At 47.2% G+C, this 15,254-nt stretch overlaps 1 protein-coding gene across 1 annotated transcript; it reads right to left on the reverse strand.

Moving 5' to 3' along the window:
* Nucleotides 1-2,115: 2,115 nt before the first annotated feature.
* Nucleotides 2,116-14,503, reverse strand: CD2 (CD2 molecule). Its single transcript, XM_081025460.1, has 5 exons — nucleotides 14,393-14,503; nucleotides 13,955-14,257; nucleotides 10,023-10,253; nucleotides 6,434-6,556; nucleotides 2,116-2,879 (listed from the first exon to the last, which is right to left on the reverse strand). The coding sequence occupies exons 1-5, from the start codon at nucleotides 14,451-14,453 to the stop codon at nucleotides 2,569-2,571; spliced, it is 1,029 nt and encodes a 342-aa protein (XP_080881586.1). The 5' UTR covers nucleotides 14,454-14,503; the 3' UTR covers nucleotides 2,116-2,568.
* Between the last annotated feature and the right edge of the window lie 751 nt (nucleotides 14,504-15,254).

A 15,254-nucleotide genomic window follows, 5' to 3' on the forward strand; every position in this document is an offset into this window, starting at 1 on the left:
TAGGTAACGGGGCTATCACTGTTGTTCTTACAATGCTGTATTATCTCTGAAGTCCTCAAGTTTGACCAGTCACTAATGATTAATAACTTGAGGAGCAATCGACCTATGGTTCCCCCATGTAAATGCCCGTCAGAATCTCCTAGACAGGCTGTTAAAAATACAGTCTTGGGCCCCAACCTAACCACTATATTTTTACAACCCCATAAGCTATTCTTATACAGCTGGTCTGACCACCTCTCAGAAAGTCCATGCTCTGGGACAGGGATCAGTCAGAGGTCCCACAACATTGGACAGGTGGGTGACAGCAGCAGAAATTCTTAGTGAGGCTCATCTTTTCTGCCTCATGATGGAGATTTCAGCAGTGCAAGGAATCATATGTATGTAGATGCCATGTGTGTTTACTTCCATTTCTTTCAAAAAGGTTGTACTCACCCATTGGCTATTGATAGTTCAATAAAGCGCTATGGGTACTTGAGAACTGGACATTGTCCTCAAGAAGCTTATTAACGATGTGTTTCATCAATTCTAAAACATGTTTTGTTTCATGTTTTAACATCTCAGAAATGGCGTTGTACCTAAAAATGGATAGTATCTTAGCTTTGTCATAATGCAATTGAGAGTGTTTTTCTCTTTCTTATAGTATGTAAAATAATGGTGCCACTTAAAATCAGTGAAACACAGTAGTTGAAAAGGAACAGCACACTTGCACAAACAGGTAGCTGACATGAGTTTTGTTCATGCTGTTCTCTCTACATGGGTAATTCTGAACCTCTACTTCACCAGTTCTACCAGATAATCTGTTACAACTCAATTCAAATGCCACCTCCTCCAGGAAGCCTTCTGTGTCACCCCAGTCCTACTACCAGTCTGGATTCCAAGCCCTCTCTCTGATCTCCTGTACTTGCCTCTGACCTATACTTATCATGCTGTATTATATTTATCCTGTAATTAGTCCACCCTTCCTCAACTAGATTGTGAGCTCCTTGAAAGCAAAGGTCCCCCTGTACACTTCTGTGTTTCTAGGAACTAGCACAGAGCCTGGGATGTAGTAAAAGTTCAATAAGTGTTTGTTGAATGAATGAATGATGAAGGATTGAGTAGTTTCAGGCAATCTATGTTCTGTACCATATGTAATACCACAGGATTTCAAAAGAAAAGCAGAACAACAGGGCTGGAAAGGTCAGGGACAAATTCATGAAGGCAATGGGACGGGAGCCATTCTAGTTGGATGGCTGATGGAATAAATGACTCAGGACTGAAATGAGAAATGAGAAAGGGGCAGTCAGTGCCCATACCTCCATCTCTCCTATGAGGTAGATCCTGCAATGACTGTTACTTGGCTGGAATTCATGTTGGAATTTCAGGAGGCTATGGGACTTTTCATTCATCATTATCCTTAGTAATTAACTCTGGGAGCTCAAACAGTGGATGTTCAGGACCCAAAGAAAGAGCAGCTCAACCCTTGGTGAGTTCTCTCCGGAAGTCCTGAATATACATAGACTTTGTGGTTTATACCTCAGAGCTTCCTGCCAGTGTCTGATAAGGCTTAGCAAGTCTAAGAAGCCAGGGGAAGGTGGTGCATGGGACCACAAACATGGCACCCCCATTTCAAAGCAGGTGCCTTCTCACTGCATATTGTTTGAAAACCGTAACCGAAAACTGGGTGTTTTTTTCTCCCCACTTCCCCCCAAAGCGCAGCCAGCATGACTCTCGCTGGGGATGGGGTCTGATCTCTCTTAGCCTGCCCTTTGATATGTCGTCCGATAGGCTCGTGGCACCCCCAGTATTCACGGATTCCTGTCTTGTCTAGAATGACTCCAGAGATCATTGTGACCATGTCTGAACAGTCAAGGAAGTGAGACCCAAACAGTTACGTTTTCTGGCACCTCTTGTTGAGGTTTGTGCCATAGAGGTTTCAGTTCATTATAGAAATCTACAAGTACATTGTCAGGCCAGCTTTGTGGCTGAGACCTGGGGAGCATGTTCTGGTGGGGATGGAGGTGGCCCAGATGAACTGGAGTGACCAAATTTGATCCGACTGCCACACCAACTAGGCTCTTTCTCATGCAGCAGTTTGAGGCTGGGCTCCTTCCTACAATGAGAGGACATTGGGGTCAAGTCAAAGCTTTTATTTCTGGTCTACTCCCGGATGGTGGGCAAGGGTCCACCAGGCGTATAAGAATCCCCAGAGTCTCTTGAGTGGGCAGGCGGCTTGCAGCGAGGTGCGGGCTCAGCGACCGCTGGATGTCACACAGGGAGGAGCAGAGAGCTCTAGGATTTTGTGCTCGATCACCCATCATCCTAACGATGGCACTTTTATTGTCTTTCCCTTCCTGGCATGGTGGAGCTCTAGGAGGAGGCCAGAAACCCCAGATATTAGACCGCGTGGCTAAGAAGGGAGGCAGTGTGGCTGTGGCCCATGAGCTTGGGAGACGATAATGTTCTCCTGTGTAGGACACACAGCCAGGCACACTGGGGTGGGGAGCGGGAATCCCACAGTGCCTGCTTGGGAAAGGATGGATTCTAGCTCTTGAATTAGAGGAAGGGGACAACTGTGCCAGGAGACAGTTATGAGTTTTCCGTGGCCCCGCGGGGAGGTTTCGGTTGAACTCGAGGCCTGGGGAGAGGGGGTCCTTTCTGCTGGTGACCTTGTGTGCCCGAGGGAGGAAGAGGCCTCTTCTGCGGCTGGTGCTGTGGCTGGTGCTGGACACGGTGGCCAGGAGGTGGGGGGCGATGACCAGGTGCCTGGGTGCGATGACCGGGGGGTGGAGGAGGTTGGGATGCAGCTGGATTTTGAGGAGCTGAGCCTGGGATCTGATGGGGCTTCCGGCTCCTTTCCTCGGAGGTTATTCTATGTGCTCTGATGTCCAGTTCCTCACCTGCAACAACAAAACCTCTAAAGAGTTCATGTTGCCAAGATCTGGTCAGTGCGGCTATTGATGGAGGGAACCTGCTCTGTACGAGGTGTCATGCTAGCTGCTTTCGGGGACGTGGCAAGGAAGCAGAAGCTGCCCCTACCTTCTAAGGGTTCTCAGTCGTACAGGGGAGATAGAAATGTTCACCAGTAGAGAGGGAGCCAGAGGCAAGGAGGCAAGTGGGGGGCTTTGTGTCTGGGTCTCCCGGGAGCAGAGAGGGCACTCAGACCCCACAGCCTGCCTGTGTCATCCTAGAGACGGCGCCCTGAGAGTACCTCATGGTTACAGCCTGGTGATGGGCTCTGCGTGGGCAAAGAGCACGTTAGTAATGACCTTCCTTCAGACCTGCCTGTCACCCACTCTGCCGTAATGCAACCGCATTCGGGTGAGGGCTGGGGGCTGCACGAGAGGTTGGCTGTCCTTAGAAACTTACTAGCTTCTCAGAAATTCACAAGTAAGCCCCATCCTCTGGGGCTTAGAGGGAAAAGGACCCCTCCCCTGGCCATCGCCCTGGAATTGTCTGCTTTGCCTGACTGTCAGCCCTGAAGACAAGCCCCCAACTCACAGCAATGTCGTTTTTTCCTTTGCTGCTTTAAAATCACACAGAAAATCTGTGAGGACGCTCAGCTGCGGTAGGTCTGGAGGGTGCCATGGCCTCCTTTGGGCCACAGGGCAGGTGCTCCTGTCCCTGTGCCCAGGGCCATCCTTGCAGCGCTCCGAGGACGTCAGGAGGACATGTTCTCCCTGGGGTCAGGCGGCTGCTCACATTGCTGCAGGGAGGCACTGCTTAGCAAGCGCAGGCCCTCTCTGAGCATCACCCTGTGACTTCAGGAGATGACGCATGTCCACACGCCTTCCTCCCACTGCTGTAAATCCAGGCCTCGGGTGGCTTCCAGTGTGAGGGCTCAAGGCAGATGACATGGTTCAGACATGTGAGAGGCCAGTGTGCTCTAAGCACACAAAGAAAAGGGCACCGAAAGGAAGAAACACATCCTCTGTGCCCGCTTTGCTGCCCCAAGGTCATGTCCAGGAGGCCGGGCGGAGGCCTGTGACTCCTGATCACACAGCCCTCACGTGGCAGGCGTGGCCTGGCCATGTCGTCACCAGTTTCTTCACCCACTGTCCTGTTCATTTCTTCTTTGAACATCTATTCCTGCTCTTCTAGGTGGTAGGTGCCATTGCTATGTGGCAATGACGGCTCAGACACAAATCTGCCCCCAAGACGCCTAACAGCAAGTAAGCGGGCCTGAAAATTAAAATGTCCGTCTCCAGGAAGAGCCCAGGGCCTCCAGAGGGGTGCAGACCAAGAGCCCCCAGATTTTTGTGTGGCCGAGCGGCTGAGGCGTCGGGCTGGCGTGGACAGACGAGGCTAGCTATGGCTCTGTGCAGCCTGCCCGCTCAGAGCGGGACAGAGGGCACGCCCGTGCCAGCAGCCCCCACACAGCGTCTGCTAGAAGGAATTCTTCCAGGCTCGTTTCATCTCGCTCTCAGGGTTGTGTAGGGTCGACCCTGAGGGGGAGGGTCTCTAACTGTTGCTCCCTGGGCTCCTTACTTGCCTCACCTTTGTCCTGACTCACCTACCGGCGACAGGACCTGGGGCAACTCATTTAACCTCCCTGAGCATAAGTTTTCTCCTCTGTATATTATCTACCTTATAAGATCCCTCGGAAAGTTGGAGAAGATACTGAATATAGAACATTACATTACAGAGCTCAGCGCCTGGCACAAGCAACTATTTTGTCACCATGAGAGGATTGTCACGTTGGTCATTTCAACCTGTGAAAGCAGAGATTGCCTGGTCATAGGGTGGCGTGTGAGGTCCCCTTTGGAGAATACGTGATCTTTGACCCTCAGGTGACGGAGAAAGGGCCTTTGCAGCGGGGAGAAGGAGCAGAGAACAGCCTGAGCAGGGCTCAGCAAGTAATTCTGTTCTACTGGGGCAGAGCATGTGGGAAGGATGGTGGTGGAAACACGAGGCCATGCTGGCAACCGTGGTGTGGCGGGGCTTAGGGCCAAGGGCCAGCAGCCTGAAGGAGACCTGAGGAAAGAAGTCTGAAGTGAGAAAGCCAAGTCTGAAGGTTGCCCAAGGCCACCACTTGCTGGAGCGGTTCAGATCAGGTCCTGTCTTGGGGAGTGGACCCTCTAAGGAGAGACGCAGAGTGAGGGGACCCAGTCCTTCCGAGACTGTGAGATTGCACAAAACCCGAGAGACCAGCCCTCCTGGTGCATGTCCTGCTGGTGGCTGGATGCCCCCTGCTGGACCCACCTGCAGCATGGGGTCCCAACAGCCCTATCCTAGCCCCGTGGAGACACCTGATATGCCATTACAGTTGTCCCCCCTCATTCACGGTTTCGCTTTCCACGGTTTCAGTTACCCCCGGTCAACTGAACGCCAAAAGTATTAAGTGGAAAATTTCAGAAATACACAATTCATAAGTTTTCCATTGCTGTGTAGTCCCAAAGTAGCATGGTGAAATCTCACATCATCTCCCTCCGTCCCACCCAGGATATGACTCATCCCTTTGTCCAGCGGATCCACCCAGAAGACACGCCCCACCTAGTCGCTTAATAGCCATGTGCATTTTCAGGTCAACTGTTGAAGTATCGCAGTACCTGTATTCAAGTCGCCCTTATTTTACTTAATAACGGCCCCAAAGCCGTTCACATAACATTTGTTTGCGTATATTGTTATCATTGTTCTATTTTATTATTAGTTACTGTTTGTGAATGTCTTGCTGTGCTCAGTTTATAAATTAAACGTTATCATAGGCACGTATGTGTAGGGAACATAGTGTAGGTAACATAGTTCTGTACTACCCACGGTTTCAGGCATCCACCGGGGGTCTTGGAATGTGTCCCCTGCGAATAACGGGGCACTGCTGTATCTGAACACACTGTTTTGGGCGCCTGGATGCTCCTGGAGCCCGCTCCCCCCTTATTGGGCATAACCTTTTTATTCTTGGTGGCTCGCCGGACAGGCCTGATTTGAGGAAGAAACACTCTCAGCCCTAATACAACCCTGCTGAGCAGCAAATTGGAAAACAGGGTATCAACACCCAGTTTTAGAACAAGCCTGTGAGTCCCTGATGTCCTGAAATTTTACCCATGTTCCTAGGAGCTTGGTCCGGAACACATCTTGGGTCACCCCCTCAGGAGAGGACAAGGTGTTTGTTGAAGGAAATGGTGTTTTGACGCTCATCTTTCTATCCACATAGAAATGTGTGGCTTATTCAATATGTGTCCACAGAGCCTCACACCGAATCAACCTCAGGCAGTGGATTCCAGGGAGCCAACCTGGATTCAACTTTTCACAGCTCCCTCGCTGTCGCCACTGAGACTGTGTTTTTCAGAAATCAAGCTAACCACAAAATGGAAAACAGTAACCGCCAGTTACAACCCTGACATTCTGAAACTACCCGTCCCTATTCTTTTCTTGCCAGACTCAAAGTGTCATCCCCGTGAGTTGTTTCCACGGGGATTTTGCTCAGGCCTGCGGTGAGATGGAAGAGGCAGCTTACCATTTCTCCTTCTGGGCTGTTTCTTCCTCCTGCTGATGTAGAGAATGAGGAGTGCCACAAAGACAAGCAAGATGACGCCTCCTGCACATATGCCAAGGATGAGGTAGAGGTTCACACCTTGCTCTGCAAGAGGAACAGAGGTGGGATGGAGAAGAGGGGTCCTGAGCAGAGGGGCTTCTCACTCTGGCCAAGGACTCCTGCCTCCCGCATTAAGCACATAATATAGGCTGATGGGACTTCTCAGCTGCATGAAGGTCAACCTCCTGGAGGGCGATAGATTATGTCAGTCCTGAAAGAGCACAGGGCCAGGCTCAGCCCCCCAGAAGGCTCCTTGCGGAACTGCCCCCTGGACTAGAATGCCTGCTTCTTCACTCCCCACATCCAGGAGAACAACACAGGAGTGTAGATATGAGAAGGATTTTGGAGACCATCTAGCGTCCCCTCTAGTTTCACAGACAAGGCCCAGAGAGGGAGGATGAATTGCCTGAGGACACACAGTATCTCTTCCTGAGTGGTTCCTTTAAGGAGCCCCTTGTCTCAAAGTTTCTGCATTGTTTACCCAATTTCATCTCCGGCTGCCCTCTTTCTCCATATTTGTTTTTTTTTTTTTCTCACCTTCTTGACCAGGCAGTTTCCAAAGACTGAGGGTCATTTGTCCAGCCCAGCCCTCTGACCTCGCAGCCAGCACCCCCGCCCAGGCTTCCCTGGCACGTGAGAGAATCAGACACACAGTGAGTTAGCAGCAGCAGTGGACTGTATCTTCAGCTCCCAGACCCCCAGTTGCTGTAATGCAATGAGGATAACAATGACTCAGTGATAAGAGGAAAGGGTTTGAGTTCCAGGCTCCTCCAGGCAAGAGCTGTGTGACCTTTGGCAAGTTACTCCACCTCTCTGAGCCTGTTCCTTGCTTTGTAAAATGGAGATAATGAAACTTACATTACAGGGTGGTTGTTAAAAGTCAATCAGATAATGAATGTGAAAGTGCTTTGTAAACTGTAAAAGAACATGCAAGGGTGAGGTCCTGCTCTTAGTAGAGCTCTGTGCACTGGTTTCCTCGGAGGGCTGCTGGGCAATCTGCCCTTTGTGAGTCAATGGCAGCTAGAGAGGCAGCAGCTGGGGCCAGGAGTCAGGGGATTTATACACCTGGAGAACAGCCTGGAGCTCAGCCCAGCGTCACAAAGAAACCCTTCTCTCGCCAAACATTCCTGGGAACACACTCTTATACTCGGAGCCCAGGGTGGGCCCCCGGAGCAAGCCAGAGGCCGGGAAACCAAACCAACAGACTGCAGTGGTGTGTTAATCATTGCTTGCTTTCTCGAAGTGTCTCTGACCCATCTTGGCCTGCCTGTTGCACAACCTCTCTGCTCTGCAGATAGAGGGGTTTCTAGAAAAACAGCAGGCACAATCCTAAATGGCTATGAAATGGGGCTAACAAACGACCTGGGGTCCTTTAGAGGGGTTGGGGTCCCCAGGTATTCCTCCCATCTCTTTGGTGGCCCTTCCTGGACCGGCTCCCGTTCTGCACCATTGGCCTAAGGGACGCGAAGATTCCAGTCTTCGAACCTGGCTCGGCTTCGAACCAGGCCCGCCCTCCCTGCCTCCCCAATGCACACACATTTTTATACTGGAGAGGTCTGGTTAAAATAAACATGGAATGTGGTTGTCAGCTACAGTACGGAATGCCCAGTTAAAGCTGAGCTAAACAATGAATCGTTTTTAGTATAAGTTTGTCCCGTGCAATATTTGGAATATAGTTTACTGTCTTTTTATTTGCTCACTCTAGCAGCTCTCACAGAGGGCCTCCTGAAAGGTCCTGAAGTCAAGGAAGGGCCACTCCGTTCACTGTGCCTTAGCGATGGGGGCCGTGGAGGGGTGGCTGGTGGGCAGTCGTGAGGGGTGGAGTGTTGCTGGTGTACGCGTGTGGTCGGCCAACTTTAAGATGGCCCCAAGGATCCCCGCCTCCTGGGAGCCTACCTTTGTGGTCTCCCCTCCAGTTGTATGTGGGCTGGACTTATTAGTTGCTTCTAATCACTTCATCGCTAGAACATGGCAGAAACTGATGGGATACCTATTAGTCCTGAGATTAAGTTATAAAAAGATAGTGGCTTTGGTCTCGAGAACTTGTTCTTGCCCTTGCTTGGCTTGCTCAGAGGGAAGCTGGCTGCCATATTGTCAGGCAGCCCAGTGTCCCTCGTGAGTGACCTTTGGAGTGGCCCTTCCCCGACCCCTGCCACATGGAGCCTGGACGTGATTGACATGGTGGTAACCAGTGTCCACATTGAAGCTTCATGAAAGACTGAGCCAGAACCACTAAGTTACTCCCAGATTCATGACTCACAGAATCTGGGAAACAATAACTGCTTGTTGTTTTAAGCCATTAGATGTGGGGTAATTTGTTATGCAGCAACAGATAACTAATTCAAAGTATATATATATATATATATATATATATATATATATATATATATATACACACATATATATACACACATATGTATACATACATATATACATATACATATACATATATATATACATACATACATACATATATATATATGTATATATATATATGTATATATATATATATATATATATATATATATATATATATATTTAAAAAAACACCTTCCTTCTGACTTCACACCAACCCAGGGCTGCTTCCCAGGGTCACTGCCAGCCATAGTCCCTGGTGAAACTCAGGGCCTCTAGCCAAATAACTATTTTGTGTGCTCAGTTTCCCTTTTCAAGGGGATTGACCAGACAGCACTGGAAAGATAATCAAAGCATCAGATGAGTAGACTCTTGGGAATCAAGGGGCTCATTTTCTTTGTGGATCAGGAGGCTGACACCTAGAAAGGGAAGGAACTCTGTCAAGGTCACCCCGCTACATCTGGACAGACCCAGACCAGGCCTCTGGTTCCCAGAACTGAGCACTACAGCAGGCTGCCTCTGTGATGTCAAGCTTGGGTGACAGGAAAGCGCTTAGTCTCTTAGAGGGTCAAGACTTCCTGGGGCGGGCTCTCTGCTCTAAGGCAGGAGAACATTGCCTCACTGTGTCTGTGGTCCTCTCTGACCTCAAGCTCTTCCTCCTCCATCCTCCTCCCTAACTCCAGATAATTTTCTATGGCCCTTCTACCCTTGTCTCTGATGGGAGGTGCTGGCCATCTCCCCTCCAGAAAGGAATATTTGTTGTTCCCTTCTGCATCACTACCCTGGGTGTCACCATTGTTGTCACTGAGTAGCTGATGGACCTTGGACACGTAAGATTGTCGTCCTGGGAAGTGGGGATTTGCATAGATAGCTCTGCAGCTCCTTCTGGATCTGCAATTTGGCAATTCCTTCTCTCTGAAGATCTTTTGCATCGCCTAAGGTTACACTATGCTCTGTGGGAGGACAACCAAGATGGATAAGCATAGAACACCACCTCATCTCTCCTCTAAGGCTTCCCTTGAAGGTTTCCAGAGGGAGGAGGCATGTTTTCAGTTTTCATTTGGCACCTGGGCCCTGCAGCCAACCTCTGCTGTGGGCCGGGCAGGCTGTGTTTGTGAAATGAACTTGGGATGTCTAAGTAGGACCTGCCACACACCTGAACACTTGATTTTCTCCATTCTGCTTTCCTCACTGATGCCGTTACTTGCCGTGCACTTGAATTGCACAGTATTCAGGTTGCTCCACTTGTATACGATGATCTTATTATCTTCTCTGACACTGTTCCCATTTTGATACAGTTTTAATTTAGGGTCAGTTCCACTCGTTACCCGACAGGTCAGGGTTGTGTTGGTACAACTCCAGGACATATCGGGTTTTGAAACGGCCTCTGAAAAGAAAATAAATACCGATGTCATATGAGGCAACTTTCTGATTATGATATGATTAATAGACATACCTATGTATATAGAGGGGGAAATGGAGTCAGTTTGGGACCAGGGAACAATGTCAAAGAACTCCCGCCTCGCCCCCAGCTATTTTCAAAAATCATTTTTATTTTATTTTGTTTATATAACACACTCAGAAAAAATTTATTTCCGATAAAGTTCGCTTTATATCAGTAAAGGTATCTTACATCAACTACTTACGAGCTGTTTTGTACCTTAAAATGTTTTTATTAGGTTGGTGCAAAAGTAACTGCAGTTTAAAAGGTTTAAACCTAATACATACATGATATCACTTAATAAATGCCCAAGGCTCTGAGAGGTTAAATGGGTGGGTTCTTGCCCAAAGCTGCTCGACCACCCAATATACCTTGCTGAATCTCATATAAGGAAGGATAAGAAAGACATGCTCCCCCTGTGCCAACAGGGGTGCCATGTGACAAAGCCTTGGGCAAGGTGTCAGGTGATGATGTTATCGGTGGGAGTAGATATACTCGTAATTGTAAAGTCATTGCCTGTTCTTTTCTGACACGATGATATTCGAAGGCTGCCTAAAAGCAAAGGGCCTGGCCTTGGCATCATATGGGTCAGGTGCAAATTCAAGTCCACCACTTCTGACCTCCTCCAATTCCTTCTCTTCTGCTCTTTTTCTCATTCTTTTCTCTCTTTCCCTAGACTTGCCATCTTTCTCACTTAGTTTCTCTCCATTCATTATGCAGACAGACAGCATATTTTTCAATAATTCCCTCCCTCCCCAACTCCCAGGCAACAATATCTTGTCCATGAACTTTCCCACCAAATTTTATTTCTGTCCCCAATAGCGAGGCATGCAGAAATTTGGTTTCCTTCCCATCCTGGGATTCTGTGTGACCAAGAATGAGGAGGATGAGGAAACATCACACAACAAGATAGAGTCTGGAGTCAAGAAGCTTACTTGTCATTTCAAAATGGAAATATTCGTTTTTCTATTTATAAAAGTAGCATCCGATCATTGTAAAAATTGATTAAAAAACTGTTTCAAGACTTAAAAAAACACTTACAATTCCACTATCCAGAGTCAATAATTATTAATGCTTTTTGGTATATCTTTAGCAGATGTTTTCTATGCCTATATACACATACAAATAATGTTTTATAAACTAAAACAGTATCATGCAATTTTGTAGTCTGTCTTTTTTCCTTTACTAATCTAGTATGAAATTCTTTTCCTTAAGAATATGAATAAATATACATCTCCACCATCTTTTTCAAAGATGTGTTCTTCCTTTAATGAATAAGTTTCTAACTGCTGGGGACTTTTAAATCCTTTCCAGCATTTCACGAATATAAACCACACAGAGGTGAGCAGACTCTCGAAGCCATTTCTTTGTGCATATCCTCTCTGTGAGATAGCTTGCTAGAAGGGGAATGGCTAGGTCAAGTTGGGGCAGAGCTCGTCGACGAGACCTCCTCAATTCTAGATTGCAAGGATTCACTCCTTCTACACTAACATCTGCTTTTAGGGAGTTTTCCACTGCCTTTTCAGCCAGCAGCAACAGCCCACTCATTAAGGAGACGTGGGTGTAGGACTGCAGCCCCCAGAAGCACAGAGAAGCAATGAGACAGAGAAGGGCACTGAGCAAACAGGCCTTGTGTCCCAGGCACTGCAGGGTGCCTTTGTTTGTCTCACTGAATACTCCATGCAATTATTAATATGAAAATCAGACTCAGAGCAGCTTTACCCAATGCCATGTGGCAAGTAATGGTGACCAGACCACAAAACTGAGTTAAGATGCTGGGTGACATTTACACACACACACACACACACACACACACATACATACAGCAAGGTGGCTGTTATGTCATGGAAAGATCTCTGGTTTTTGGCCAGGGAGTGCGGGGTTTATTTTTAGGGGACTCAACGTGTTCTAAAATTGAGTGTGGTGACGGTTGCACAACTCTGTGAATATACTAAAAGCCATTGAATTGTTCACTTTAAATGGGTGCATTTTGTGGCATGTGAATGGTATCCCAATTAAGCTTTTTGGGGAAGAACACTGTCACCATCCTTGTTAAAAGAAGCCCTGGGTTTGGAGCTTGACTTTGCACCCGTCAAACTGTGAGACTGTGGACAAGTCTCACTTCTGGGTCCTTATAGAAAAGAAACGGGTAACAGCTACCACTCAGGCTTGTTGGGAGCCTTAAATCTTGGAGGCAAAGTCCCTGACACCTAGCTGGTAGCCATGATTATCGCTGCAATACTAAAGTAGAGATGAATGTGAGGTTCACCTTCAAAGCACAGCACTAGAGCCCATGCTGGCAGGAGTCCTGAGATCTGGGGCTCCCAGGGCCCATAAACAGAGGCCCCTTCTGGCTCCATTCTCAGCCCCACCCCATTTCTGGAATGTACTCTCCATTCAAGTTTGAGAACTAGGGTGTGGATAGTTGTCCTTTACAGGGAGCTGACAACATCTGGGATTGTTGGCGAGGGAAAGCTGCCAGGTCCACGTGCTGAGAACAGGGCTGGAGGGTGACCATAGGTCAGTCGAAGGAGGGGGCCCTGCTGCTGGTAGCATTTCCTGTGTGAAGCACAGATGTTTATTTGCTCACTGAATGGCTGGCTTGTGCTAACGCTGGGGTTCCTGCCTTCCTCTCCAAGCCAAGTGCTGTTTCCTCTTCTCATTTCTGATCACCTCCTACCAAGTGACCCCTGAGCTTTGAACTTCAATGTCACTTACATTCCACTTTCTCTTCCCTCTCTCCACACCCATGCCATCCTGCCCATCCTTTCTCCACATATGACGCTTAGTAGGCTCACTCTTCCTCATTTTAGGCACTCGTTGGTTATCAGCCTTGGCTGCTCATTAGAATCTTTAGACTCTACTGATGCCCAGGCCTGACGCTAGAAAATTCTGACTTAATTGGTCTGGGATGGAACCTGGGCACTGACAACTTTTAATAGCATCTCAGTTGATTCTAACATGCAACCAGGATTCAGAATCACAAACCAGGCCCTCTCTACTGCGCTCAGATTGTAGCGACAGCTTCTTGGCTAGTTTTTTTGCCTCTGTCTGCAGTAAGCACCCCTACTGCCTTGGCACATGCCAGACATACTAAGTAAGCCACATCTTGGGTCTTCTCTACAGAGATCAGCAAAAACATCTTCTCCCTTGGGTCACTCTGATATGGAGCAGATCAGAAACAAGTGCATCTTTACATTCATTATTTCCAGCCCTTTCCTGCCATGTAACGATTTCTTCAGGCCATCCTGGCTTGAAATTGTTGCTCTAGTTGGAAGATGCACTGCTCTTCAGTCAGCCTCACTTTCCCCCGCTCTACACCTAGCTTTCCTCTTCATCATCAACCTGGAATGCCCACCTTTTTTTTTTTTGCCCACCTTGTGATTAATGCCCATATTCCAATAACTACTAAAGAGACAGTTTTAGGCAGATAGACTTGAAGTTCTGTCAGCTGTGGATTTCCACGTGTGGATTTCACCTCTCCCACAAGATGGGAGCCTCCACTGAGGCAAGAGGCTTGTATTAGATTACGTTTGGGGCTCCCCCAAGGCCAAGGTCATGCCTGGGGACATTCCATAAATGCTATTCCCCAACCTGCTCAATAGCACCCATATTGAGATGGAAGAATTTAAGGAACCAAGACTTACCTAGAATCCTTAAATCGAATGTTTTTTCAAGTATGTTTTTTCCATCCCGATCATATATTTCTGCCTTGTAGTTACCACTGTCATTTCTCTCCACACGTTTAATTTTCAGAGTTCCGTTTTCAAATATGTGATATTTTTCCTTTCGCTTGTAAGGTGTCTTCCTGATTGAGTATTGTGCAATCTTGATTATACCTTTTCCCCATTTTATATCATCTATAGTATCATTCATCTGAAACTCAGGAATGTTCAGGTTGATGTCATGAGCCAGCTTACCCAGGACTATAATGTCTGTAGGAACTGCACCTATAAAAAGCAAGACAGTTACTGAGGTCTTGAGACTCACTGCTAGGGAAAGCTGACCTGTGACCTCTTTGACCCAGCTCAAAGTCTCCAAAGAAGCTTCTGACAGAGACAATGGAGACCCACACACCAACGTACCTTTGGTAGAACAGATGAAAATCAGAAGGAAGCTGGCTAAGATTTGACATGTGAAGCTCATCTTTGGGGTTAGTTTCCTTGTTGTGATTCTGAGCTCTTATAAAAGGAACTAAAGTAAAACTGGTAGACTCCACCCCTGGGAGCTTAACCACGTGCCTCTGTTTTTTGCTTCTTTTATAGTAGCATAAAAAGAACAAACGCGCATATGCACGCGGGCACACACACACACCCTCACTCACACAGCAAACCAACCCTGCTGCTGATAAGCTCCCTTGTCAAAGTAGGTATACTCTTGAGTGTGTTTTCCTATCACATTTAAATTCTCACAACAATCTTGGGTGGGTTTTATTACCCCCACTGAAGAGACAGAAACTGAGAGGCTAAATAAATCACTGAAGATCACCCTTTAGTTATCAAGGAGCCCAATTCAACTGTACAGCCCATCTTCTATCCATTCAGCTATAAAGCCTCTAACAGGACCACATAGAAATAGAGGTAAATATTCATAAATGAATAGCAGACTACAACTATTTATTCTATGATTATACATATTGGAAAATAAATGCATACGAAATACTTAGAAAAGCAGATTTTTTTTCTCTTCCTCAAAAGGTGTTTTTATTTAAAGTTCTAAACATTTTTTGTGATAAAAAGAAACAAATATAAAGTGAGTCTCAGCTGTAAATGCTTGAAATACCCAAATCTTACTTTTAGTGTTAACAACTCTATTGAAATTCATCGTTAGATAAATTAAAAAAAAAAAAATCAAAACTTGTTGCCAAACAAACAAAAGTGCAGAGAGACTGTGAAATACTATCAAGCAACGAGAACAAATGATTCAAAAGACATTTGAGATGGTTAA

The sequence above is a fragment of the Rhinolophus hipposideros genome (genome assembly GCF_964194185.1).
Source record: "Rhinolophus hipposideros genome assembly, chromosome: 19".
NCBI classification, from domain to species: Eukaryota; Metazoa; Chordata; class Mammalia; order Chiroptera; family Rhinolophidae; genus Rhinolophus; species Rhinolophus hipposideros.

Bases quoted from the DNA above. Each gene is read 5' to 3' on its own strand.
- CD2 (XM_081025460.1), bottom strand. From the start codon at position 14,453: ATGAGCTTCACATGTCAAATCTTAGCCAGCTTCCTTCTGATTTTCATC. The intron at 10,254-13,954 runs GTAAGTCTTGGT...TTTTCTTTTCAG, and splicing joins ATTCGATTTAAGGATTCTAG to AGGCCGTTTCAAAACCCGAT. The intron at 2,880-6,433 runs GTAAGCTGCCTC...TTGTTGTTGCAG, and splicing joins ACAGCCCAGAAGGAGAAATG to GTGAGGAACTGGACATCAGA.